The sequence below is a fragment of the Chrysemys picta genome, chromosome 8 (genome assembly GCF_011386835.1).
Source record: "Chrysemys picta bellii isolate R12L10 chromosome 8, ASM1138683v2, whole genome shotgun sequence".
In the NCBI taxonomy this organism is placed as follows: Eukaryota; Metazoa; Chordata; order Testudines; family Emydidae; genus Chrysemys; species Chrysemys picta.
In genome coordinates, this window is record NC_088798.1 from 96,543,358 (window position 1) to 96,569,699 (window position 26,342).

General features: G+C 45.6%; 1 protein-coding gene across 6 annotated transcripts in view; it reads left to right on the forward strand.

The window, feature by feature from the left end:
• The first annotated feature begins 8,448 nt into the window (after positions 1 to 8,448).
• Positions 8,449 to 26,342, forward strand: part of ACSL6 (acyl-CoA synthetase long chain family member 6) — a 115,434-nt gene continuing 97,540 nt past the window's right edge. For 2 of the 6 annotated variants that reach the window (XM_005297890.5, XM_005297891.5), the window contains exon 1: positions 14,565 to 14,788. In XM_005297890.5, the coding sequence (XP_005297947.2) occupies positions 14,674 to 14,788 (115 nt within the window). In that variant the 5' untranslated portion in view covers positions 14,565 to 14,673. Of the gene's footprint in view, positions 8,589 to 14,561; positions 14,789 to 26,342 lie in introns of those variants that run through there. The other 4 variants (XM_042850027.2, XR_010589894.1, XR_010589897.1 and 1 more) reach the window with 4 other exon arrangements.

The window sequence follows — 26,342 nt, forward strand, 5'->3', positions numbered from 1 at the left end:
ATATTCTATTTTTAAATTATTTTGATCTCAGATTAGTGGCTCACATGTGGTCTATAAAGTGCATTCCCTATCAGATTACAATGATTTCATGGTTGGTTATACTTTGGCGTTGGCGTCTTTATTTATCTTTGTTATTGTTACAATGATTGAATGATACCATCTAGTTTCCTTCTGGTTTAATATCCGAAGAAGCTACCTAGATAGATACTACCTATCTAGTATCTGTTTCACACGCTACTTTTTGGTTTGTTAAATAGGTAACCCCTATAGCGGCTGTTCCGAATGAGGTTAATGAGTCTGAGAAAACTGCCAGTTAAGGGACTTTTTATCTGGTACCTCAAGCAAGCAAGATTTTAGTGCAGCCAGTTCAAATCCTGCTGGTAGCCCAGACGGGGCTGGTTATATGTATAGATGCTAGTGACAGAGAATAGTGACCTGAGGAAGAGCTGTAGTTGGTCCAGTAAAAGGTATTACTTCACCTAGCTTGTCTCTCTCAGTGACAGAGAACGGTATTTCCACTGCAGGGGGGCCTGAGCCACCAAACTGAGATCTGAATTTGGATTTTGACCACCTCAATGTTCTGAGCTTGTTATGATCCAGCATTTTGGTTTTGCTTCTTATAAAATTATAGGGCCAACAGTGAAGTTCATATCTGGATCTAGGTCTGGTATTGAGACACAACCTGTTTCAGGCCTTTACTTAATCTCTGACTAAAAGTATAATACAGTAGGAATACCAAAAGGGTAAAGGAAAAACCAAAACCTGAATTTTAATTCCTAAAAGCTTAATAATGAGTAAGATGTGTATCACGTCATTAAAGGTATGCTGACAGTTTTTCATGCATGTTCTCCCTGTATATGTTCTAAAGATTCAGTTCAGTGCCCGCTTATGTCCATTAAGTTAATTGCCATAAAACACATAAATATAACCTTTATAAAGATGTAGATTCAGTTAAAAATCAATATGAACATTGTTTTAATATACTATCCCTGTATTGTCTGGGAACAAAGATCAAACTACTTATGATCTTAAGATACATCTAACTCCAGCAGAGGTGTATTAGCTGCCTCCAGATATAATTAGAGATTTTACTATTTAGACATGATTTTTTCTTTGCATGCTTCCAAATTTTTTTTTAAATATTTGCATTCTTTATATATAGAACACATTGATTTTAATTTGATTTTTCTAAGCTATTTCTAAAGTGCCCGTCGACTTATATATAGGCCTTGATATTTATTCCTAATTTATTTTTAATTTGGAACATTCTTCCCAACAAACTACTCACTCAGTTGCCATACTAACTGCTACAGTGCTTAGTTCTTGATGATCTCCTCCCAATTAGTAGACAATAATAGACTTATGATTCTGTAGCTGAGACACTACCCACTATTGCTCCAAATCGGATGGAGTCCCATGCTTGAGAGCAGTGCTTCTTAATACGGCTATAATCAAAAACCACATGACTGCAGTTCCTATCTTTTAGCAAGATCAGCACAAATCATCTGCTTTGAACCTGGCTCTGATGAGTTTGCAGCCACTCACAATGTGTTAAGCATAATGAGCAACACAGACTGAGACACATGAATAGCCCATTACGTGGCTCTGAGATGACCACATACATGTGTTCCTGTTCAAAAGATGTTCCACTTCAGGGAACTAAGTATATTCTCGCCTGAATAATGGGTTTATGCGTGTAACAGACATTAATACCAAGTTGGAGACGTACCTTTTCATTTTGCAGTCCCTAGGGGCCGAGTAAAACCCTTTACAGTCAGTAGACTCCTATTGCCTTCACTGGGCTTTGGATCAAGCCACAAATGCATTATCTCAGTGCCAGCTTCTAACAACAGATGGCACCTTACTCAAGTTTATAGAACCAGAATGAAAAAAGGATGCATGAAGAATAAAACAAAACATAAATTGAATAAATCATTCCCAGCTCATCATTATGCCGCATTCATATGACTGTTGATGAGGTTGCTTGACTGATAGACTGGCAGAGCTGCAACATAATGGAATCTTGACATGCAGATACACTTGGAGAGTAGTAATTGTTTATTTGTATTTATAAAATCTACACACATGAGCAGAGCTGTATGCTCTCTCTGCTTCTCTTCTCCAATATTTAAAATAACACGATCCACAATTACACTAAATTGCTAAAATCCACTATAAAGAACTCTTACACTCAAATCAGTCCCCCATCCCACATAACTCTATTAAAATGCAGTTAACAGATCAACACTTCCCCCAGCCCATCTTTATCCTGACCCCTCCTCCTATGCTGAGCTTCTTAGCGCATGCACAACATGCCTCAGGTGGCATGTGACCAGGATTCATCACCGAATTTGGTCCGCTGGTTGGATCCTTAGCTTCCCCAGCTTGGGCCGGGTACTGACGGGGAGTGTAACATGAACGCTGATCCATGCCCCCCCCCCCCAATGAAGAAGGAAGACCGAGACTTGTCATTGGTCAGGGCCACTTAGTTCTCACTTCTATTATAGATTTTAAAAAGTGGAAGTGAAATTGACATACCCAGGAACACACTATAGGATATAATTATCTTTCTTACACATAAGTAACTTCTTTTAATATGGATGCAAGTTAACACATATGCATCATCGGGGAACTATACCCCCAGTAGATATACTAGTTTACAAAATAAAACGTTTTAGGAGCTTACTCTAATTATCTAAAAGAACTATACTCATCAGTGTTTATCTTGTTATCAAATTAAATCCAAAGGAAAGGGCATTCTGCTTAATCAAAGAGAGTGTTCCATATAGTAGACATTTCTTTTTTGAGCTGGCGTTTTAGCAAAGCTAGCAATCTTTTAAGTCCTGGACAGTCTTTGTGCACTGCATTACATCAGTTATGGGCAAGCACACATTTAAATAGAATTTTAATTCAGTCTAGCCAGAAGAAAGTAAGGTGTGTGTGAGCACACTAAAAAAAGTACTTCCATTCATTTTCTTGTCACAGAAAAGGAGGTGGTTAAGAATAATACCACATAAGAAAAATGATAACCAAAGAATCTGGTTTAAAAATACCCAATATTTAATTTTAGAAAAAGAAAATGGTCACAAATGGATCAAAAAACTAATTCTGACTAGATGATATACCTGCAAACTTCTGGAAAGGGAATGAAATCTCATGGATACAAGCCTATAAAATAAATTTCTTTAATACAATAAACATGATGATTATGTACCACACAGTTGTCTTTATGTATTTTTGGTTCTGTTTGGGGGTTACTCAAGTACTTAGTGATTAATCAGAGGAAAGAAATGGAAAGAAAAAGTAGAAATGGATAGGTAGACTTATGGATGCCTGGTCAGAGAGCTGGTTTACGTGCTCCTTGTTAGGTGAAATTTTGAGGTTATTATAAACGTAGAGACCCTCCTTGGTGTAGTAGAATTAGTCCAGAGTATTGTGTCCATGCTGAGTGTTTTTGGCTATTTCTAGCCTGCATTCATTCATTTAGGGCCTGATCCCAGAGCCTGTTGAAGTAAATGGAAAGATTCCCACTGATCTCAATGAGCATTGGATCAGGTACTTAAAGGAAGATCATGACCTTTCCATGGTATTAAAGAGACTTTAAAGATGATCAGTGCTAGTCTTTCAAGGTATACAGTGCTAGTCTTTCAAGGTATACTGAAACTGGAATATATTTATCGAGACCCGGAAGGCACAAGTTGACTACTGAACTTCGCCATCATACCAAAGCTTTGCAAAGGAATAATATGAATGTTGATGACTGTTCAGTGCCATTTCATGTCAAGAGCTGCAGCGAGTGAATTCATGTGCTTGGGTAGAAGAGAAAAACAAAATAAGAGGGAAAATAAAATGAGATTAAATAACAGTAATAAAAAGTTAATTAACAGATATTTATTCCAAACAATATACAATCTAAATAGACTAGACAGACAAATGATTGGAGAACAGAAGTATTATTACCCCCTTATTTTATAGATGGGGAATCGAGCTACAGGGAGATTAAGTAACTTTCCCAAGGTTATTCAGGAAGTCTGTGGCAAAGCCAGGAACTGAATTTATATTTCCTGGATCCCTGTGTAGTACCTTAACCACAAGACTATCTTTTCCCTCTAATTCAAAAGAGAGGATGGATTTGGGTGGGTTTTTTGACCTTCAACCATCCTAAAATGTTCGCTTTTCCTTCCAGAGTGTGCTTCTGGGTGAATCTGCATCACACCAGCAGAAACTGCTCAGAATATATTCTGTCTTAATGTTATAAATATCCCTGAACGGGAAAACTCCTCAGGCAATTAATTCCCTGTTGGTCTTCATTCACTTACCCTACTGAATAACCTTTTTCCCACCAGGCATGGTATTTTAATTTCCTGTAGAGCTTCCAGAGTTGTGTTGCCCAATTAAGCCTTAGCAGTTATCAAGAATGACTGTACTATAAACCTATAGATCAGTGTGGTGTACAAAAATGTAAAGCGAAATGGATTACTTTATGCATCAGCTTTAAACTTATAATGCTAGGATGGTTCTAGTTAAGACACAGTATCTTTTACTCAGTGCTGTTAACATAAATACTACCACCACTTACAAGCAGTCTTAATTCACAAAGAGGCAAGTCCATAAGAACAGGTTACTATCAGTGGTAAGTCAGTTTCTTACATTTAGTCGCCCATGTATAAAATATGGTCTGCTTTATGTGATCAGCCTGGGTACATACATATATAAAAATACATCATACCTACCAAATCTTGTTCTGAGGTGAATTAGGATGCATGAGTTAGGCCTGGTCCCCACTTAGTCCGGACTTCGGACTAAGGTACGCAAATTCAGCTACGTTATTAACCTAGCTGAATTCGAAGTACCTTAGTCCGGACTTACCGCGGTCCAGACGCGGCCGGAAGTCTCCCCCCGTCGACGCCGTGTACTCCTCTCGGCGAGCTGGAGTACCGGCGCCGACTGTGAGCACTTCCGGGATCGATCCGGGATCGATTTATCGCATCTTAACCAGACGCGATAAATCCATCCCAGAACATCGATGGCGTGCCGCCGGACCAGCCGGTAAGTGAAGAGTAGGCCTGAGTAACTTCTTAAAACTAAGGTGTTAATATCAGAGATGCTAACGGACAGTGGAATTTTCAAAAGTGCCTAAATCTCTTTGACTTTCCCATTGACTTGTTTGGTAGGTATAAGGACTTGTGCTCCTAAGACACTTATGAATATCCCATCCAGAACCCTTCTGGTAGCATGGTCTATCTGTGACACTATATTATCCAGCAGAGCTTTTGCCTAATTAAAAGGCAGCACAAAGAAAGTTATAATTTTTCTGTGTATAAATAGATAATAGACTTGATCCTCTTCTCACTTACCCCAGGTTTACACTGGTGTAATTTCACTCGTTTCAATAGTTACTCCTGATTTACACCAATGAAGCACGATCAGAATCAGGCCCAAAATATAGACGGGGCTCTTTTGAAATCATGATCTACGTATGCCTTCTAAGCCATCAAGGATTAAACTGATTGTCTTCTGTTTGTCTTACGATGATTGCAGTGTGTAAGCTGTTCTGTCCTACTCTGCTCTGTGGTCTTGATTTGCTTTAGAACAGCTTTAATAAAGCTACTTATTGCCTTATGTCTTAGTACAGTTTGAGGAGAGCTTGACCAGGATTCAGTTGGAAGATACAGTAAAAACTCTCCCCAAAGTTTTCTTGCCTTGCCTTCAAACCAAAACCATCTGGAGTCCTGGATGGTTTAGCAGTAGCAGCTGGGAAGCCTGACATTAATCAGCTCTGTCCTCACTTGACCCTGCCAATGTTGAACGAGTTCACTATGGAGATTGGAAAAGACATGAAAACAAAAACAAAACAATAAAAAGTGCTCCTATAGCATTCCCACTCTCCTGCTTGTTGGCATTTCTCTTGCCTTAAAAGTGAAATTATTAATGTCATTATTGTAGTAGCATCCAGAAACCCAACCAGCTTAGGGCCTCATTGGGCCAGGCACTGAACAAGCATATAGTAAGACGGTCCCTACCCCCAAAAGCTTAACTCAAAGGCCACAATCCAGCACATGTGTAACTTGAAGCTTATTAGTAGTCACGCTGACATCTATACTTGTTTTGGGGTTTATAAGACAAGACATCCAAGGTGGGTGAAATAAACAAGGAGTGTGTGGGGAGAGGAGGACAAGATAACAATAATAAAAGCATGTTTAGCATGGACTAGCTAGTACATTGTAATGTTCTTCATCCTACAAATTGTATTACTCAGGCTTGTCTACATTACCTGTTGGATCGACGGGCAGCGATCGATCCAGCGGGGGTTGATTTATCATGTCTAGTCTAGACGTGATGAATCTACTGCCGAGCGCTCTCCCATTGACTCCACTACTCCACCAGGGCAAGAGGCACAAGCGGAGTCAACGGGGGAGCAGCAGCAGTCAACTCACCGCAGTGAAGACACTGCGGTAAGTAGATCGAAGTACGTCAGCTTCAGCTACATTATTCACATAGCTGAAGTTGCATAACTTAGATCGATCTCCCCCAGTGTAGATCAGGCCTTTGGTGATTCCTTAGGGCCTGACCCTGCATGTTGATCAGTGGGAGCTGAACTGCTCATTACCATGGTAATGGGTCTAATTTATTTTGCTTTTATTTCCACCACAGGTCCGAGTTGAGCTGTGCAACTATCAGGTTAAAATCAAACACTTGTATTTTCCATCTTGAACTATGGGTTCTTTTTCCAGGGAAACTTGCCAGATGTACAATCTGGGCTGCAAAAGCCTTAAAAGAGGAAGAGAATGGAAGCTGCAGAAAGTAGCAAAGTAGGAAGGAACAACCTCAAACATGCAAGCTGCCCAATTCCGTTGTGGTGTTAGTGGTTGAAGTTTCATCAGCTAAAGCCAAGTTTTACACATGCTTACAATAGGGCTGACCTTGGCACCGCGTAGCTCCAAAATATTTAGAAATCTTCAAAAATTCACTAGTGGGCACTGTTAGTATACAGGCCTGTTTGTTAGCTTGTGATAGAATTTTGGGTTTCACCAGAGACTTCCTTTCTCCCACCCCAGCTCCTCCTCCACAAGTGAAGATTTGTGAATATGGCAAAGGAATTTAGATTTCAAAGTAAAGTCCTGACCCCATCACATAAGACCTCTTTTGGTCTGACTCGCAGACTGGAATTGGAATTTTTGTTCCTGAATTAAGGGCTTGGCTACACTTGTGAGTTAGAGCGCATTAAAGCAGCCCCGGGCTCCCTAGCTCACTACCCGTCTACACTGGCAAGGCACGTAGAGCGCTCTGACACCGCAGCTAGAGCGCTCCTGGTACTCCACCTCAGTGAGTGGAATAACGTTTGCTGTACCTTGGCTACAACAAACAGGCATCAGTGTGAACGAGGTCTTGCATTACTGCACTCTGATCGGCCTCCGGAAACGTCCCATAATCAAGTGGCCACTCTTGTCATTGTTTTTGAATCGCTGCAGGAATGCGGATATGCCCTTTCAAAGCTCCGTTTCTGACAGCTGGCTGCTTATCTGCTCCAAGACAAAGCAACCATTACTGTGGAATGCTGTGTGTGAAAAAGAGAGGTGGGACGGGGGGTTGTCTGCTGTCTGACCTTACAAGACAGCATACTGACATGCTCTCAGCCCCCCAAAACCCCACTCTCTCTCCCCCCACGTACACACAACACACTCCCTGTCACACTCCACCCCACCCACCCCCCCTTTGATAAGCATGTTGCAGTCACTTGCATGCTGGGATAGCTGCCCATAATGCACCGCTCCCAATGCCACTACAAGTGCCGCAAATGTGGCCACCCCAGTGCACTTGAAGCTGTCAGTGTGGACAGACTGCAGCACTTTCCCTACTGCGCTCTCCAAAGGCTGGTTTAACTCAAAGTGCTCTACATCTGCAAGTGTAACCGTGCCCTAAGTTAATGGCAAAACTTCCAGTGACTTTAATGGGACAAAGATTTGGCTCATTTTTTTAAATTACTTATAAACAAGAAAGCATTACTGAGCAATTATTAAAAAAATAAATCTGATGCTAGCCCTCTCTCCCACCAGCAGCATCTGCTCCAAACCATGCTATGAAATTCCAATCTGGATGTCTCTAATGTTCAGGGGAAGGAAGAAAAGTTTGCCATACACATTTCATGCAGCAACAGAGGCTAAATCCTGTCTTTTGAATGAATTTCAAGTTTGAATAGTTTGCACAGCTCTAGTCTACATAGAATGTCCTTTCTCTCCGGATTCTCTGTGCTATAGAGTTCTCTGCATTGTAGGGTTCTCTTATCGCTTTGGGGGATTTCTATACTAATTAAGGGTTCTGTCTTCCAGGGTTTTCTTACCTACAACAGTGAAGATCGTCTTTGACTCATCTTGTATCCTATAATATTAGATGAAAAATGAGATGATGAACCGGACTGTCGGTGCTTGACTGCCACAAGCAGAGGAACTACCTCCTTGAAGCACAGTATATGAAAGTTCATTTTCATTCCCCTGCACCATGAACTAATATATTTGGGAAGGAGGACATACTACATGAAGCAACTGTTTTCTCTTGAACCTCTGTCCTTGGTACTGGAGGACACAATGGTGAGTACAATTCAGTATTGGTTTGGTCTGCGGAATGCTTATCCATCCAATAAATCTCACCTACATACGCTACCCCTATATAGTATTGGGCTATAGTATATAGCTACCCCAGATATGGCCAGAAGGAGCAAGGGCAGTGGTGAGAAATGGAAGAATGAAGTAAACTGAGTAGGAATCTTTCCCCCCTGTAGGGGGATGATCTCATTAGACCTCTCTTTTTGATTTAAAAAAAGCCACTTCTACTAATTCCCTGCCATCCTACCCTAGACACTCAAGAAGTCAAGCAGAAATTGCAAACATTGCTACTCTTCTGTCCAGTGAATAATGGAAGGATGGTTTAGTGTTTGCATCCCAAGACCATGGACCAGGAGATCTAGGTCCTTTTCACAACTCTGTCATTGAGCTCCTGAGGGATCTTGAACAGGTTACTTAATCTCAGGTTTCCCCATCTGTATCTGAGGATAATATTATTTACCTATCTTACTGTAATTTTGGAAGACTTTATTTTTTTATTGTTTGTGAAGCACTTTGAGTTCATCAGACAGAAGGTGTCATGGTAGTACAAAGTATTTATCACTGAGCAGGTGTGTTTCTAGTGGGATCCCACAAGGATCAGTTCTTGGCCTTATGCCATTTAATGTTTTTATCAATGTCCTGGAAGAAAACACCAAATCATCACTGATACATTTTGCAGATGACACAAAGATTGAGGAAGTGGTAAATAATGAAGAGGACAGGTACTGGTACACAGTTATTTGGTTTGCTTGGTATGATGGGCACAAGCAAACAAAATGTGCCTTTTAATATGCCCAGATGTAAAGTTATACATCTAAGAATAAAGAATGTAAGCCATACTTACAGGATAGGGGATTCTATCCTGGGAAGCAGGGAAGTAGTGGGGGCAAAAGATGTATCTGGCTTCAAGACTAAGCTTGATAAGTTTATGGAGGGGATGGTATGATGAGATAGCGTAATTTTGGCAATTAATTGATCTTTGATTATTAGCAGGTAAATATGTCCAATGGTCTGTGATGGGATGTTAGATGGGGTGGGATCTGAGTTACTACAGAGAATTCTTTCCTGGGTGCTGGCTGGTGAGTCTTGCCGACATGCTCAGGATTTAGCTGATCGCCATATTTGGGGTCGGGAAGGAATTTTCCTCCAGGGTGTAGATTGGCAGAGGCCCTGGAGGTTTTTGGCCTTCCTTTGCAGTGTGGGGCACGGGTCACTTGCTGGAGGATTCTCTGCACCTTGAGGTCTTTAAACCAGTATTTGAGTACTTCAATAACTCAAGCATAGGTTAGGGATTTGTTACAGGAGTGGGTGGGTGAGATTCTGTGGCCTGCGTTGTGCAGGAGGTCAGACTAGATTATCATAATGGTCCCTTCTGACCTTAAAGTCTATGAGTCTATGTGTCTGAAAAAGATTTGGGGGTCATGGTGCATGAAAAACATGAGTTCCCAGTGTGATGCCATGGCCGAAAGGACTAATGCTCTCCTTGGATGTATGAACGGGAATTTTGAGTAGGAATAGAGAGGTTATATTAGCTCTGTATTTAGCATTGGTGTGGCCACTCCTGGAATACTGTGTCCAGTTCTGATGCCCTCAATTCAAGAAGGCTGTTGATAAATTGGAGAGGGTTCAGAGAAAAGCCACGAGAATGATTAAAGGATTGGAAACATGCCTTATAGCAATATATTCAAGGAGCTCAATCTGTTTAGCTTCACTAGAAATGGTTAAGGGATGATTTGATCACAGTTTGTATACCTATATGGGGAACAAACATTTGCTAATGGGCTCTTAAGTCTAGCAGGCAAACATATAACAAGATCCAGTGACTGGAAATTGAAGTTAAACAAATTCAGACTGAAAGTAAGGCACACATTTTTAACAGCGAGGTTAATTAACCATAGAAAAAAATTACCAAGGATAGTGATATATTCTCCATCATTACACATTTTTAAATCAAGATTGGATGTTTTTCTAAATGATATTCTCTAGTTCAAACAGACATTATTTTGGGGAAGTTCTATGACCTATGTTATGCAGGGTGTCAGACTAGATTATCACAGTGGTCTTTTCTGGCCTTAGAATCTGTGAATCATCACAGCCAGTGTAAGGTAAGAATTTTAAATGTTCAGCTCAGGTGATATGAGAGTGGAAAAGAACTCTGGTGCCCAATGGAAGGTAAATTATAGCTCTCCAGGTACATTTTCTGCATCATAGAGGCCGACTGAATATGCATTAATTTTAATCAAGTGTAGTTCTACAAATCTCACTTTAATAAAGTTCTCAAAATGTTACAGAAAAACCTTTCCTCAGGTGTATTTCAGCAAGTTTCCCATAACCTTACCACAGACAAGTGTAGAAGGTATAAAACAGCGAATTGTGCCTAAAGCTACAGTTCCTCTTTTTTTAAATGTGTCTTTGAAACAAAATATCAGGTAAATGAGATTTCTCCATAATCTGCATCATACTAGCAAAATGGAGGTTCTACCTACATACAAATGCTGCATGATCATAACTCTCTGTGAGTCTTAGCAATTAAGTAGCCCTCTGTTAAACTGCGGTTTCCACAATCGTTAAACTCATTTTAATCATTGTTCACTTGGATAAGGCCTGTTTTTTCTCATGACTTGATGTCTTATCAAAATCTACCCATGCTTTAAATGTTGCATATTGGATGACTTCCCTGGACTTCTGATTCCAAAAGTTGGTAGTGATTTAAGTGATGTTATGCAGCCTGCTAACTGCATACTAAAGTAAGCAGTGATGGGAACTGTAGTTTGGACTCAGCATTTCGCCTCCAAAAGATGGGATATCATGTAGGAGTCAGGTTAATTTACTAATGGGTAGATTTTTCACAAGTGCCTAATGGAGCTAGGCACCCAGCTCCCATCAAGGAGATTATCTGGTGAGACTAAGTAATAACATGGAAGGCTATTTTAATGTATTTTGTGCCTCATGTTTGGTCTGGCAGTGCTGGTAGTTTAACATAAAGGAATATTCTGTGTAATATTGCCAGTCACCTATAAGACTCAACTGATGAGCCGTCACATAGTATTAGAATTTAGAGGTTGGAGTTTACATCAACTGCACAGAAAAGTGATAGGTGGAGATTGCTGGAAAGTTGGGTGAAAGAGATGGTTGGTGTAGACACAGTCTGCCCTAATTGGCATGTGGTTATTGATCAGACTGAAGGAGAATTGAGGGAAGGAGAAGCATATTGGAGACAATGCCTGTCCCCCATATGTACAGTTTAGCAGTTCTCCACTTAGATTCCCCCTGGTCTTGTAGTGGAGCGCAGGAGAGAGGCTAGCAGAGAAGCTCCTGGGGAGACAAAGAGGGGAGAATCCCATATAGACAGCACACCCAGTGGGCAGAGAGCGGGGCTGAAGACCAAACTGGTGCGTTTTTTCCTCTTTACAGTCAACAGGGTGGAAAGTTAGTTTTTCAGGAGACAACTTGAAATCATGTGGTTTGTTACTCATTTCAGTGAGTAGTTTAAAGGGGAGAGTTGCAGAGTCCACTCATTTAGACAGATAGGAGGTTGGAGAGGTTTAGATATCCTGGTGATGAGCACAATTTGAAAATAGATATAGCTTTCCAGGTAGTTATAATTGATACTGAGCGGGTAGTTGCATTTGTTCCAGAGATGAGTGATGGATCTGACTGACTCAGAGATGTGAAGGATTTTAATGTTTTTATAATGAAACGGAAGGGGAGATCTTGATGAGTGTGCACATGGCAGACAGCATTGACTTTGAAATGTAGGGAAGCGCTGAGTCACTTTGCGTTGAGCCATAACCCGTCATAGAACATATTTTCCAACCTCTTGGTCAAGGTGATAAAGCCTTTACGGAGATAACTAGGGAGAGGTAGTACCATTTCGTGGAAATACGTCACATTCAACAAAAATTTGGTTAGAAACAAAAATGGAAGAAAAATTTTGGTTTTCCCATTCAGAACGTCTGTTTCATTTTTTAATTTTAGAGAATAAAATATAAAAAATTGTATAAGTCAAAATTGGAACAAAATGTTTTCATCTTATCAAACGAAATGTTTCGATCCACCCCAAACAAAGTTTTTAACAGAATTTATGTTTACAGGAAACTACTACGTTGTATTTTCTTTTTGGAATGAAAGACATTTCAAAGTTGTGAAACTTCCCCCCCAAAATGAAAAATCCGGTTCCTCACAGCTCTACTCCAGATCTCCTGGTGGCTGAGATGCTTCCCAAGCAGCCTGGGTACCTGCTCCCTGGAGAGCACGGAGCAGTTTGCATGCTAGCACTGTGGAGTAACTGTGCTGATGGGCCAAACCAGCTTGATCTGAACACCCCATCCCCCTGTTCTGAAACCCCAATAACAGTGCTGTGCTATCACAATTTTAGAAGTGCAAGAATTACTTAAAGAGAATCAGTTTCCAATCACTCTCATTCCTTCCACCTTAAAGAAAAACATGGGGCTTTGTCTACATTGGGAATTCTGCACCGGTTACAGCTGGCATAGCTGCACTGGTGCTAGTCCAGGGGTGGCCAAACTTTTTGGCCCGAGGGCCACATTGGGATTGTGAAACTGTATGGAGGGCCGGGTGGGGAAGGCTGTGCCTCCCCAAACAGCCTGGCCCCTGCCCCCTATCCGCCCCCTCCCACTTCCTGCTCCCTGACTGCCCCCCTCAGAACCCCTGACCCATTCAACGCCCCCTGCTCCTTGTCCCCTGACCGCCCCCTCCCAGGCCCCCCATCCCTAACCCCCCCGGAACCCAACCCCCTATCCAACCTCCCCTGTTCCCCATCCCCTGACCTCCCCCCTCCAGAACCTCTGCCCCATCCAACTGCCCCCTGCTCCCTGTCACCTGACTGCTCCCCGGAACCCACAGCCCCTTATCCATCCCCCCATCCCCTTAACATGCCGCTCAGAGCAGCAGGACTGGCAGCTGTGTCGCCCGGCCAGAGCCAGCAACGCGGCTTGCAGTCCTGCTGCCCAGAGCACTGTCGGCGTGGCAAGCTGAGGCTGCGGGGGAGGGGGAACAGCAGGGGAGGGGCCGGGGGCTAGCCTCCCCGGGTGGGAGCTCAGGGGCCAGGCAGGACGGTCCCACAGGCCAAATGTGGCCCACAGGTCGTAGTTTGCCCACCTTGTGCTAGTCCCTAACGTAGACAGGTAAAGCTGTTATAAGACATGATATGCACCAGTGCAATTTATCCTGGTCTCAAGGCAGGATGAACTGCACTGGTACTTATCGCAGTTTATCTCAGTTTAGCCTGTCTGCTATACAGGTTTGCACTAATGAAGCTACATCAAAGGTTGAAATCCCCTGTCTAACTGAGACATTTGATTCTATTGTCACTGCTACCAACTCCCACACTTCCACTGGCAAAGGATGGAACAGCACATGTGACTTCACCACTGACCCATCCCTAGAATGGTCTGTGCCTCTTCTCTTTCTGCAAAGCCCTTCTCATACCCAGCAGTGAGAGATTAATTTTCCGAGACCAGCTTATTCAGGAAAGGATGGAATAACTAATTCCCCCAATCTGCTTTGTCCAAATGTTCACCACAGACCATAAAAATCAACTTGGCTCTCTGTTCTCTTGCATAGTCCTTCGCTGTATGTGAAGACCTGAACATTTCCAGAGGCGCTGAGCGCCTACAGCTCCCATCGGCTTCAGGTGGAATTGAAGCGCTCAGCATCTCTGACGATCAGGGTCTCTAGGAGCATTCCGGTGCATCGCTGCTGCAGGGCATCATATTTGGGCAATTTCTTTGGACACAGGTTAAGATATCAGAAACCACCAAATAAAGTTTCTCCCCTTCCCATCCCCTCTTTCCCCTCCCACTCCCCCTTGCTGCCTGGGCTGCTGGATTTCCAGGAGGGGGAGGGGAATTGCTCGCATGCACATCAGTGAGCTCTACCCAAGTGGGATGCATTGTCCCCTTTAAGAAGAAGCTAGAGGTCCCCAAGGAAGGGGGATTGCTAAAAATATCATCCTATGCTGTGGGAGTAATTGACAAGCATGCTGCGCCTTGGAGCAAGCGGAGTGGTTGAGTCCTTGCTGCTGCTACTGCCTCAGTCACTGCAGTGAATGTGCTGCAGTCACCCCACCCCCAGTCTTTTCAGGCTGCCCATGCTGCAGCCGGATCCAGCAGGCATGCTCACCTTCTTCCTAGTGTCTGGTGGCTCCATCTGGCTGTTTATGGGTAAGTGCTTCTCTAGCTCTCGCCATTCCTCCTTGACATTGCCTTTTCAATCCCTTTCTTGGTATTTACTACTATTCCCTCCCCCCCGTTCTGTATTATTTTTCATCCTCTCCTTTTTAATAGAATCAGAATTAGGCTGCATGAATGTTACGTCAGCAGAGGGGTTACTGCTCCGGTCCAGCAAGAGAGAAATGACAGCTCAGGACCTTTACAAATTAGGCCCTTTATGCAAAGACCTCTGTGCATTTGTCTTTACTCTGTTTTGGCTACTCAGCACATTCATTTCTTCTCTCTACCCTTCCCCCTCCCACGGCAGTACAGTAAGGTTATTTCAGATACCTTTAGAGAGCAAAGAGGCAGAGAGAAACATGCCGTTAAAAGCTGCGATGGTTTAATCCATAGATGAATATTTAATATTATGCTGCGTACACGTAATCTGAAAACTGCAGTGAAATATTAATGCAGCTTGATAAAGTAATTATAGCTGTGTGCTCAATTGAAAAGATTACATAATTCCTCTCCTCTGATCTCGCTGACTTATTCAACTAGGTCCATCCTATGTAATTTTGTTCAGATAAGGCTTTTTCTCCGTATTATGTGTGTATGTGTAATGGGGGGGTGTACATATCTATATAGGTATATATCTAGAGAGAATATATGCCATATTGCTTTGTTTGAATGAGCGATGACTTAAAGAGTGTTTGATCAGGCCGGAAGAATTACTGCATTTGTGTAATAGGTGTTCGTCTCTTTGGTACTTAAAGGCTCAGTTTTAAATGGTTGTAATCTGCTGCATAGATTCAATATTGAGTACTTCAAATGTTGGGGTGCGGGGGGTGGGGTGGGGAAGAAGATTTTTCTAAGAAAAGGTAACTTCTAGTATTTGTGCTTTATTTTTCTTACTAATAATATACTTTTCTCTAGACAAATACAAGTCATCCGTAAGGAAGAAATGCAAAGAGGGAATGGTTTTAAAATGTAGCCTCTCTCTGCAGCATTGGGTTAGATGTTCGAGCAAAAGGCACCAGAGCGGCATAGCGTGCAGTAGTTGTTAGTGCTCATATTTACTCTGCTTCTATGGTTTCATTTTAGGAAAGGGAATATTTTAATGCCGAAACAAGTGAGTGCCTAATATCACTAGCCTAAATTTTGCTCTCATATATATATATATTGGCTACTGCCATTTTAATTAGTGAGTTTGCATCTGCTTATACCAGGGCCCTTAACCTGCTCCCATTGAAGTCAATGGCAAAACTGGCCCAGTACTGAATTTGGCCCAGTGGAAATTGCATTTGCGTATCCGAAGGCAGAATTTGGCACAGTGGCTTCAGGTAAATATATAAGGCCATGCTAGGGCTGCACTTGTTTCCTAGGCCCAAAGACTGCCCTGAGTTACACTCCTGAATTCACTGGCGTAGAACAAAATTTGGCCTGTGCGGTGAAAGCACATGCTATGCAAGCGTCTCCACCCTGTTCTCCGCATCATCTCATGTATTGATCAGAAACTGGGGGTTGTGCTCCACTGGTTTGGGTATTTATTTTGCTCAGTGCAGGCTCGTGTCCAAATGCATTTCACTTCTGAGCCGCTGGATTTGAGCCTGTGTCCCTGGAGGCAAAAGGCTGCTGCCTGACTCACTATGCCTTGTAATCCCCAGCCTATTTTACTTTACCATGTGTAGATTGATTTTTATCCAACATTTTGACCTCAAATGAGTACGTGCCTTTGAAAGGATGAGGCAGTTTTGTTGCCCCTTCGCTGATACCACTACAGAGAAGTAGCAGAAGTGGAAATTCATAGGAATCACTAGTAAACTCATTTGTTGAAAACGTATGTAACTACAGATGGAAAAATAGGTATAAGTGTCTGAACTGCATCAACCATAGTGGCTTAGCACGGCACAGCTGCACCATTGCTTGCTGTTCTGTAATTCATATACTCATTTTTGTAGCGTGGATCCACCCTCTAGGGCACGTCTTCACTACCCGCCGCATCGGCGGGTAGCAATCGATCTATTGGGGATCGACTTATCGCGTCTAGTGAAGACGCGATAAAATCGATCCCTGATGGCTCTGCCGTCGACTCTGGAAATCCACCGCAGCAAGAGGCGGAAGCGGAGTCGACGGCGGCGCGGCCGCGGTCGACTCGCCACCGTCCTCACAGCCAGGTAAGTCGACCTAAAATACGCAACTTCAGCTACGCTATTCACGTAGCTGAAGTTGCGTATCTTAGGTCGACCCCCGCCCCCCCCCCACCCCGTAGTGTAGACCTAGCCTAAGACACCACTTTCAGAAAAAGGCAGGATTAGCAGCTGTGCTGATTTACATAAAATCCTGCCTGTTCCCATCCATTGCAGCCCAAAGCAAATGCTTAAATTTATTTCACTTAAGACTTCCAATCCGATAAGAATTGTCACCACTTGGTTAGGACTAATCTGCTGAGCTCCGTAGGCTTTTTAATCTATAATGTTAAACTTCTAAGAACAATTGTACGAATGAAGCAAAGTTAAAGCTCTTTTAAATACTGGAGAAAGTGAGCCAAGAAAAAAAAAGCAATGTTATTTTTACAAATGGTTTCCTATAATTAGTACAAGCTTTCCATTGTCTTAATGGCTTTTCTAGCCATAGTATTCCCACTGTAAGAGAAGTGTTGTAAATAGATACTTGACAATTCCCCATATTACTCCAAAATAAAACATGTGCTCATCTGAAGAGGTTTTCACTTTAACAACAGGGACAGTGGTTAGGGCTATCCTGTCAACATCTTATTCCCACATTCAGCTGTAGTGGGCCTTCTGCTGATTGTTGTATACAAGGTATATGATTCTGAAAAACCTATTCCCCCCCTCTTCCCCACTCCTCCCCCCCCCCCCCCCCCGTTTAAGTGGTCTCTGTTTATCCATTTTATTCCTGCAGATGTTTCCATGTCTTAATTAATAACTCAGCAGCTAAGGACATTCAGTTACCTTCCCCTTTAGCATATACTGCTATAACTTCCCGCCCCTTAAAGTATGATGTCTCACACACCTTTCTATAATAGCCCATCAAAAAAAGAGGTGTGCACATAAAATCAAACTAACAGGAAGAAACACCTGTGCTGCTTGTGACCACATGGAGATCTGGTATCCAATGTTTATGTGTTGAGCAATGGCTAGTTCAGGGCCTGATCCCGCAAGCCCTGACTCATGTGAGTAGTTCTTCATGGCCTCATTGGAGTCAGTTTTATAATAGCTGTATTAAGTTTCTTTCAGGCTCAGCATATTCTGACATTTGCTGGATGCTAAAACTTCATGCTAGTTCCCACTCGGGGGAGATCTATTCTGTAACATAGAAGGGTGGAAGCCCAGAAACCTCTTTTTGTAGTCAGCCATGTTTACTCAACCAGCCCTTGTCTATTTCGCCACACAGCAGCAACACATAGTACAGGTCCGGGTCTTTACCCTGCCCTATAAACTGACAGTATGGACCCCACACCTGTGCTGGTGTCCATGCTGGTGGATTGCATGACAAGATCTTAATACAGGTGGCTCTCTACCAACGAGATTAACAAAAGCTGCTGGGCCTGAACCTCTGTCCAGTGCCAACAAGATCTTCCTGAGCTCCTACCAGGCATAACTATCAACTCCTCTCTGAGAGTCCTCTCCCATAGGCAGGGCAGCATTTCTGATTTGTTTTTGTGTTTAAAAGGCTCATTTAAGGTGGATAACTCTGAGTTCTAGTGTATTTTTTCCTAAAAAAAAAAAGATAAATTAAGTCAGAATGAGTTTAATAAAAAAGACTATCACAGATAAGTGAATAATAGTAACTGGGGGTACGTATGGGGAAGCCTAAAGATTACAAGATTGTGCCTTTTTCAGCCCATTGTGTTGATGTCATTTACGGTTAGGCAGCAAGAAAGTGCTCAGTGCTGTACAAGACCGAAATTAAGGGCAGTACCTGACTCGGAGGAGTTCACTGTCAGAAAGACAGATGCATAAATCCAGACATTCTGACAGACTCTGAGGAAATGCTGATTCTTCCGTAACAGCAAAATCTTAAGTCATATTTGGGTAGTGAAAGCCTTTGCTTAATGTGGGTTAGTGTCCAGGGGCATCTTGGAAATAAATCTAGAGTGTGGTGGCACTGGGTCATTCCATGCCGACAAGAAGTCACAAAGATGAGAGTGGGAGAAGGAACCCAAAGGGATTGCAAGCTTGGCATCAAGGATAGAGAAAAGGGGGGTAAGGGGCTCATAAGAATTTATATTGGTTTTGTAGGCCCAAGTGGGTTATGTAGGGCCTTGAAAGCGAGGATAAAGAATTGACATGCTAATTTTATCATTTGTGTTTTGAATGGTACCGTGAGATTTGAGGAAACCAGGTAGGAGGAAAATAAATCAATGAGAATAGCCAGAGCTTGGACACATGTTTTAGTTGTTGGGTTGGTGGGGGAGGGGCTACCCTGCCAGAATACCTTGGGGGTGATGGTCAATCATTCGCCATTATTGGGCCACAACTTCCTCTAAAAAATGGTAGCACGTGTACTCTCTCCATACCGGCCCAGCTTGGTGAGCCATTGCAGAATGGGGATAAGTCCATGTCCCTACCCCCTTTGAAGAATTTAGCATTATAGTATATCGCTTCCCGGCTCTCTGAGCTCTGGTCAAGTGAAAAAATTCTCTAAGTTATATTCTCTGCTCTTTGGGAGTCACTGAGCACAAGGACTGGGATTATGGCTAGCCCCTGTGCCGGGGCACAAGATAGAGGGAATTCTTCTTGTGGCTTGTCCCTCTCTCCCAAAGCCAGCCACAAGATGTCCTAAAATATTTTTTAGTTCTTATCTGCAAAGGAGTCAGAAGGTTAATGCTGCAATTAAGCTCTGTAGCACAGTTTGGAAATCGCTGTGCTTACCAGAATAGAGTAGCTTGTGGGGATGAATCATGAAGACTCCTTAAAGCTTAGTCCCCTGGTTAAGAAATATTTTCTGATATACCTTTGGGATTGAAGCTTGGTGGCCACCTGGGGTCGTTCAGATTAAGTGATGAAATGATACCTTGCGTGATCACTTCTGTCGGCAATTTTTTTTAAACTTATGCTGCTGTTTAGAAAAAACTCTTGTCATTTGTTCCTCAACAGTCTGCCTCATTGGCTGCTGTGGAGCTTGGGCCTTCAGTCTCCTGGGGTTAGATTCACAAAGGGACTTGGGCATTGCCATGGTCAGTGTTGCAACACCTAACTCTAGGCACCTACCACACCACTGGGATTCACAAAGCCTGAGCTAGGGAAAGTTGAGGGGAGATAGGTCCGAAGGATGGGATTCACAAAAGCCAGCATGCAAGGTTGCTCCCCATCTAAGATAGCCAATGGTAGATGCCCAGAAGAGGGGTGTATCCTAAGTCCCGCCCCGTGAGGGAGTTTGACACCTAAATCCAAGATGGAGGGTGGTGCCTGCCTCTGCTTGGGATTCTCAGCTGTGAAATCCTCTCCTGGAGTTAGGCACCTAAGGCATTTCTTGCAACAATCCAATGGGGTGGAGGACCTCCCTTATCACTTTTAGCCCAGTGCGAGGGTACTCACCTGGCTTGTGGGAGACCTCCCCCCGTTCATGTCCCCCCTCTACTGGATGATAGGGGATATGAACAGATCTCTGCCATTTCACAGGTCAGTGTCCAAACCACAGCGCTAATGGAGGAACACCTTGAACAGGTGAGACTGAGGGAGCCCCACATCAGAATATCCCTTAGCCCTGTTCAAATCCCTTCTCCCTCTCAGGCAGAGCAGGCTCTTGAACTGGGGATCTCCCACATCCCAGGTGAGTACCCTAACCATTGGGCTAAAAGATGCAAGGGAGGTCATCCCCCTCCCCCGCATGGGTATTTTGTGTGGATATAGGCATACTCCGAGCATCCCTACTGGATAGGCCCTGCTGGTGAGTTAGGCAAAGGAACACCTATCGTCCCCCGGTTTGTGAATCATACTGTGGCTTAGACATCCAGACAGCTAGAGTGAGGCAGCACTGCTCATGCCCAGAGGCTAAAACTTAGGCACATAGGAAACTTTCGCTGCAAAAACTTAGGTGCCAAGTGAGGTTGGGGACCTACAGCATTTGGTAGCAGCTGAGTGGGGCTTTTGTGAATACCAGTGGTGTCTAAATCAGAGACTTCGCCTATTGAAGTGGCAGTTAGGTGCCTAAACCATTTGTGAATCTACCCCTGGGATCCTCAACAGCCTGCAGGATGATGAGTGATTTCTGCACACAGGGTAGTGTATCTGCTTCTGGTCTAAGAGGGGAAGAATTGCTCATGCGTGAGATTCCACCCCAAGACGGGGAAGAACAAGAAGCCCGAAACGTGAGGTGGATGCTCTCCGAGAGACCAGCACGGGAAAAGAGGTACAGTTTGCCCCATAACTGTGATACCGCCTTTTTTGCTGGCACTCTTCACTTTGGAACAAGCCTCATGTGAGCCATCTCCCGCACACTGAACTAATAACTTGCTCTACTCTCAGCAAACATCTCCCATCCCATCCGCCCTGCATGGAACTTCCTGCGGTTTCTGGAGCTGGGTGGAGAAAGGAAATTCTGTCTGGCAGAGGATTCTGATAGTTCACAATTTGGTGGTGTTCTGATCAGCATAACCCTCCCCCTCCCAATTTCAAAATTCTCCATGAAAGGGAGTGGAGCCTTGTTCTGGGGCAGCATACTTTCCTTGGCTCCAGGGAATGCCTACGTGGTGGGATGCTGAGGAGCTGGCGTCTGAAAGCCTGGGCCACTGAGGAGCGCCTGAGAACCAGGGCTCCAGGTTCTTGGCTCCCTATCATCCTACAAAACAGACTGCTGCTGGAAATACAGAGCCACACTGGCTGACCTGTTTTGAGACTGTCCCAAGATACAATCCTTTTGGCTTGAAGTAGGCAGGAGGACTAATATGATAATGGATACCTCCTTAAAAAGTACTTCCCAGAACTGTGTTTTGGGATCTATCCCATCATTTGGGAAACTCACGGGAAGCTTGGTCCTCTAGAGCAGAGCTTGTAGCCAAACGACTCATATTGCTTAGCTGGAATAGCCGACTGGCTCCAGAGACACAAGCTGCTCAGCTTGACGGACCTAGAGAACAGGTGAGACAGGGTGGGTGAGGTAATGCATGTATGGGACCAACTTCTGTGGGTGAGAGAGACAAGCTTTCGAGCTAACTCAGAGCTCTTCTTCAGGTCTTGAAAACGGACTCAGAGAACAAGTCACATTTCTCAGAAGAGGGACCTTAAACAAATTTGAAAAGATTTGGTGTAACTTTTTAGAAACCTTTGATTAACTCCATCCCGCTCCTTTACTTTTTTGTTCTTTTTGCTATTCTCTCCTTATTTTGGGGGAGGGGAGGATGTTTTTAAAAAATAAGATTATGATTTAGAGGAATACAAAACAAACCCCTTAGTGCTATTTGCCTGTACTCCAATATTCTCTCCTATCAGGTGCGGGGTTTATGTCACAAATCCTCACTTGGCACTGCAGGGCAAACAGTAATGACAATCAGGGCCGGATTTGTGGAACCAATGCCAAACATATTAGTGGGCCTCCATGGGGCATTGGAGCATGGCGTGGGGGAGCGAGGAGCCAGCCAGAGGCAATGAGGCACTGGGGCATGGTATGGCCCACCTCCGCCCAGCCCAGTGCGAGGGCAATGTTTAGAAACCAGCAGTCGCCAGACACACATTGGCCCACCCGGCCCTGTGCAGCCAGCGTGCCCCTTCCCCTCGGGGGTGGGCCCATGCCACGCCACACAGCCTCCCCGCCCAACATCCCCTGACTCCCTATGTCAGCGCCCCCGGACCTGCTATGCCCAGCGTCCCTCCAGACCCCCCACCACAAATGCACAGTGCCCTGCACACCACCACCCCGCCTAGCACCCCCCGACACAACTGCCAAGCACCCCACACAGAATAATCCACTCCCTAGTGCCCCAACACATACAGATCTCCCCTACTACCCACTACCCAATGCCCTTCCCCACAGCCCCACCACCACAGCTACACAGCACTCCACGCAGACCCCTCACTGCCCAGCACCCCAACACACACAGACCTTGCCCAGCGCCCCTCCAGCAGACCCCCCACTGCCTAGCATCCCCAAACACACAAATCTCCTCCCCTGCCCATCATCCCCCCCACCCTCTCACAGCCCAGCACCCCCCACAGACGCTCCCAGAGACCCCCACCCCCTGCCTCCCGGCCGCACTCATCAGTAAGGCTATGAGTTTGTCATGGAGGTCATAGAAATCACAGATTCCAGGCAGCCCGTGGGCCAGCCGCACTCACTGCTGCTGGGGCAATCTTGGGCCACAGCATCCCCCTCCCACAGCAGCAACAGGAGTTTGGGTGTGGGTGGGCCTGGGGATTGGGGGCGTGGGAGGGGATGAGGGCTCTGGGCAGCGCTTACCTTGGGGGGCTCCCCGGAAGCAGCGACATGTTCCTCCCTCAGCTCGTAGGCAGAGGCCACATGCAGCCTCCGCTGGCAGGTACCTCCCCTGCAGATCCCATTGACCGCTGTTCCCTGCCAATGGGAGCTGCAGAGCTGGTGCTTGAGGCGGAGGCAGCGCGCGGAGCCATCTGGCCGTGCCTCCACCAGGAGCTGAGGGAGGAACACATATCGCCATTTCTGGGGAGTCATGCGGAGCTGGGTTATGGTAGGGAGCCTGCCAGCCCTGCCAACCTCCGCTCCAAGCACCAGCGGGGGTCCCAGGCCACGCGCCACCGCCCGCCCCCCCAGAGCACCCGCAATGCCCCCCCGGGGCCACTCCCCCCCAAGATTTAGTTGGGGTATATAGTACAAGTCATGAACAGGTCACGGGCCATGACTTTTTGTTTACTGTCCTTGACCTGTCCATGACTTTTACTAAAAATACCCATTACTGAAATGTAGCCTTACTCATCAGCCCTGCTGAGCCAGTGCAGAGCAGGGATCCCCCAGCCCAGCACAGTGCTAGGGGGCAGGACAGCTGAAGCTTGGGAGCAGAGAGCGGCCCCATCTCCCGGAGCCCCACCCAGCCCTACCCAACTGGTGCTGGCACCTGCGGCGGAGGAGGAGTTTCCTTGCAGAAGCTGGTGGGGGGAGGGACAGCCCCCAACTTCCCCAGCCCGCCACTTCCACAGAGTGGCAGGAAGAGGTGGGTCCTGTCCCCAGGGAGCCCGAAGCAGACGTTCAGGTCACTGGTCCGGAGCGACAGCGGCAGAGGGCTCCTCTGCGCCCTGGCAGTGACAGGCAGCCGGCTGGCCACCAGCCAAGAGGAGTGAGCAGGAGCCAGTGAGCGGAGCCAGGGGGCAGAGAGAAGCCCTGCAGACAGGAGCGAGTGGTGGGTGTGGAGGGGGGATGGAGAGGAGCCAGTGGCTTGGGGCGCAGCACAACTGGAGTGGGCCGGGCTGGGGCCCCTTTTGAGTGTGGGCCTGGTGCCATGGTGCCACTGTAAACCCGCTACTGATGACAGTTGCACTTGTATCACTTAAGGTAGCAAATATGACTGTAGAATGGATACCGGATAGGGGCAGAGGGGTTGGGTAAAGCTGCTCCATTTTTTTATAGAGTCGTCATTCACAGTAAAACCACATTTCAGACGTTGATGTGTGAGCAAGCAATTTACAACATCTTCACGTGAAATGTCTATATCAGACAATTCATCAGAAAAACCTCATTTAGTTGGGAAACAAAACACACAGAAACATTCTCTTAGATATTTTCTCTGTCACACGCGATGCGTGAAGGTCACATGGGGTCATAGATTTTAAGGCCACAAGGGAGAATAGGTTATCTAGTCTGACCTTCTGTGTCTCACAGGCAATTACATTTCACCCAGTCACCCCTGTATCGACTCCAATAATGTATGTTTGATGAAATCATACCCTCCAGAAAGGCTTCCAGTCTAGATCTGAAGATACCAAGAGAAAGAGAACCCAGCGCTTGGTAGTTTTTTCAATGCCGAATCACCATCACTGTTTAAAAAAAAAAATTGCCTAATTTTGAATTTGAATTTGTGTGGTTTGAGCTTCTTGCTATTGGTTGTAGTTATTCCTGGATTAGCCTCCTAAAACACTTAAGCACTTTAGAAAAACTGACCCATAGTGAATAAAAATGTAATAAACCTAGGTTGCTCATGGACCATCTATAGTCCAATATGTATTGAAATTATTGGGTAACTTTTGAGTAATGAGCAACAAAGAGTCCTCTGGCACCTTCTAGACTAACAGATGTATTGGAGCATAAGCTTTCGTGGGTCAATACTAGGGTTACCATATTTTGTGCCTCCAAATGGAGGACACTCCACGGCCCCCGCCCCCGGCCCCAACCCCGCCCAACCCCGCCCCCTCCCCAAAGTCTCCGCCCCCTCCCCTGCTTCCCGCGAATATTTGATTCGCGGGAAGCCTGAAGCAGGTAAGGGGGGTGTGGGGGGAGGAGGCGCGGCCCAGGCTGGCCCCCCGGCGTTTCCAGCTTGGGTCGGCTCGGGCCCTGGGGTGCCGGCCCCGGCCGACCACCCCCGGCCCGCCCAGCACTGCCGTCCCCCGGCCGCCCGGCGCACCCCCCAGCTCCCGGCCCCGGCTCCCCACCGGCCCAGCTGACCGGCTCCCCGCGGGCCCGGCTGGCCTGGCTCCCCGCCGGCCCGGCTCCCCGCGGGCCCGGCTGGCCCGGCTCCCCACCGGCCCGGCTCCCCGCCGGCCTGGCTGGCCCGGCTCCCCGCCGGCCCGGCTGACCGGCTCCCCGTGGGCCCGGCTGGCCCGGCTCCCCGCCGGCCCGGCTCCCCGCGGGCCCGGCTGACCCGGCTCCCCGCCGGCCCGGCCGACCCGGCTCCCCGCCGGCCCGGCCGGCCCGGCCAACCCGGCTCCCCGCAGGCCCGGCTGACCTCCCGATTTTCCCGGACATGCCCGGCTTTTGGGGATTTCCCCCCGGACGGGGATTTGAGCCCCCAAAAGCCGGACATGTCCGGGAAAATCCGGACGTATGGTAACCCTAGTCAATACCCACTTCATCAGACGCATGTTAGTCCAATACATCTGTTAGTCTAGAAGGTGCCAGAGGACTCTTTGTTGCTTTTTACAGATCCAGACTAACATGGCTACCCCTCTGATATTTTGAGTAATGAGTGCATTTGGGTTAATTAGATGGTTCTCCATGGAAAAATTGGAAAGCAGAAAAAAGGGTTAATATCACTGTATGCCTCACTTGCTTTAGATTATTTAGCTGTCTCTGTATGTAAGCCATTGGTCTGAAGGAAGTCTCTCCAGCCGTCTATTGACCTGGGGGAAAAGACTGCATAAGCAGACAGTTTTTGCATAAACACACCTAATCTGCCTACAGTGATCAATTGGCATATCTGCTTTACCAAGGTGATCAATTTTGGCTGTTTTGGGTTCTCTTAAGTCTTGGATGCTGGGGTAACGAAATGTAGTTACCCTTACTGCATGACTAAACTGGTCCTAGGACCTAACTGAAGGGTCGCCTAACTGAGGGGTAGTAAAGTAAATCTAAGCGAAGGTCAGAGGGGGTGGGATAGATGAGGGCTCTGTTTTAAGGCTCCTAGATGCTATTTGACCCT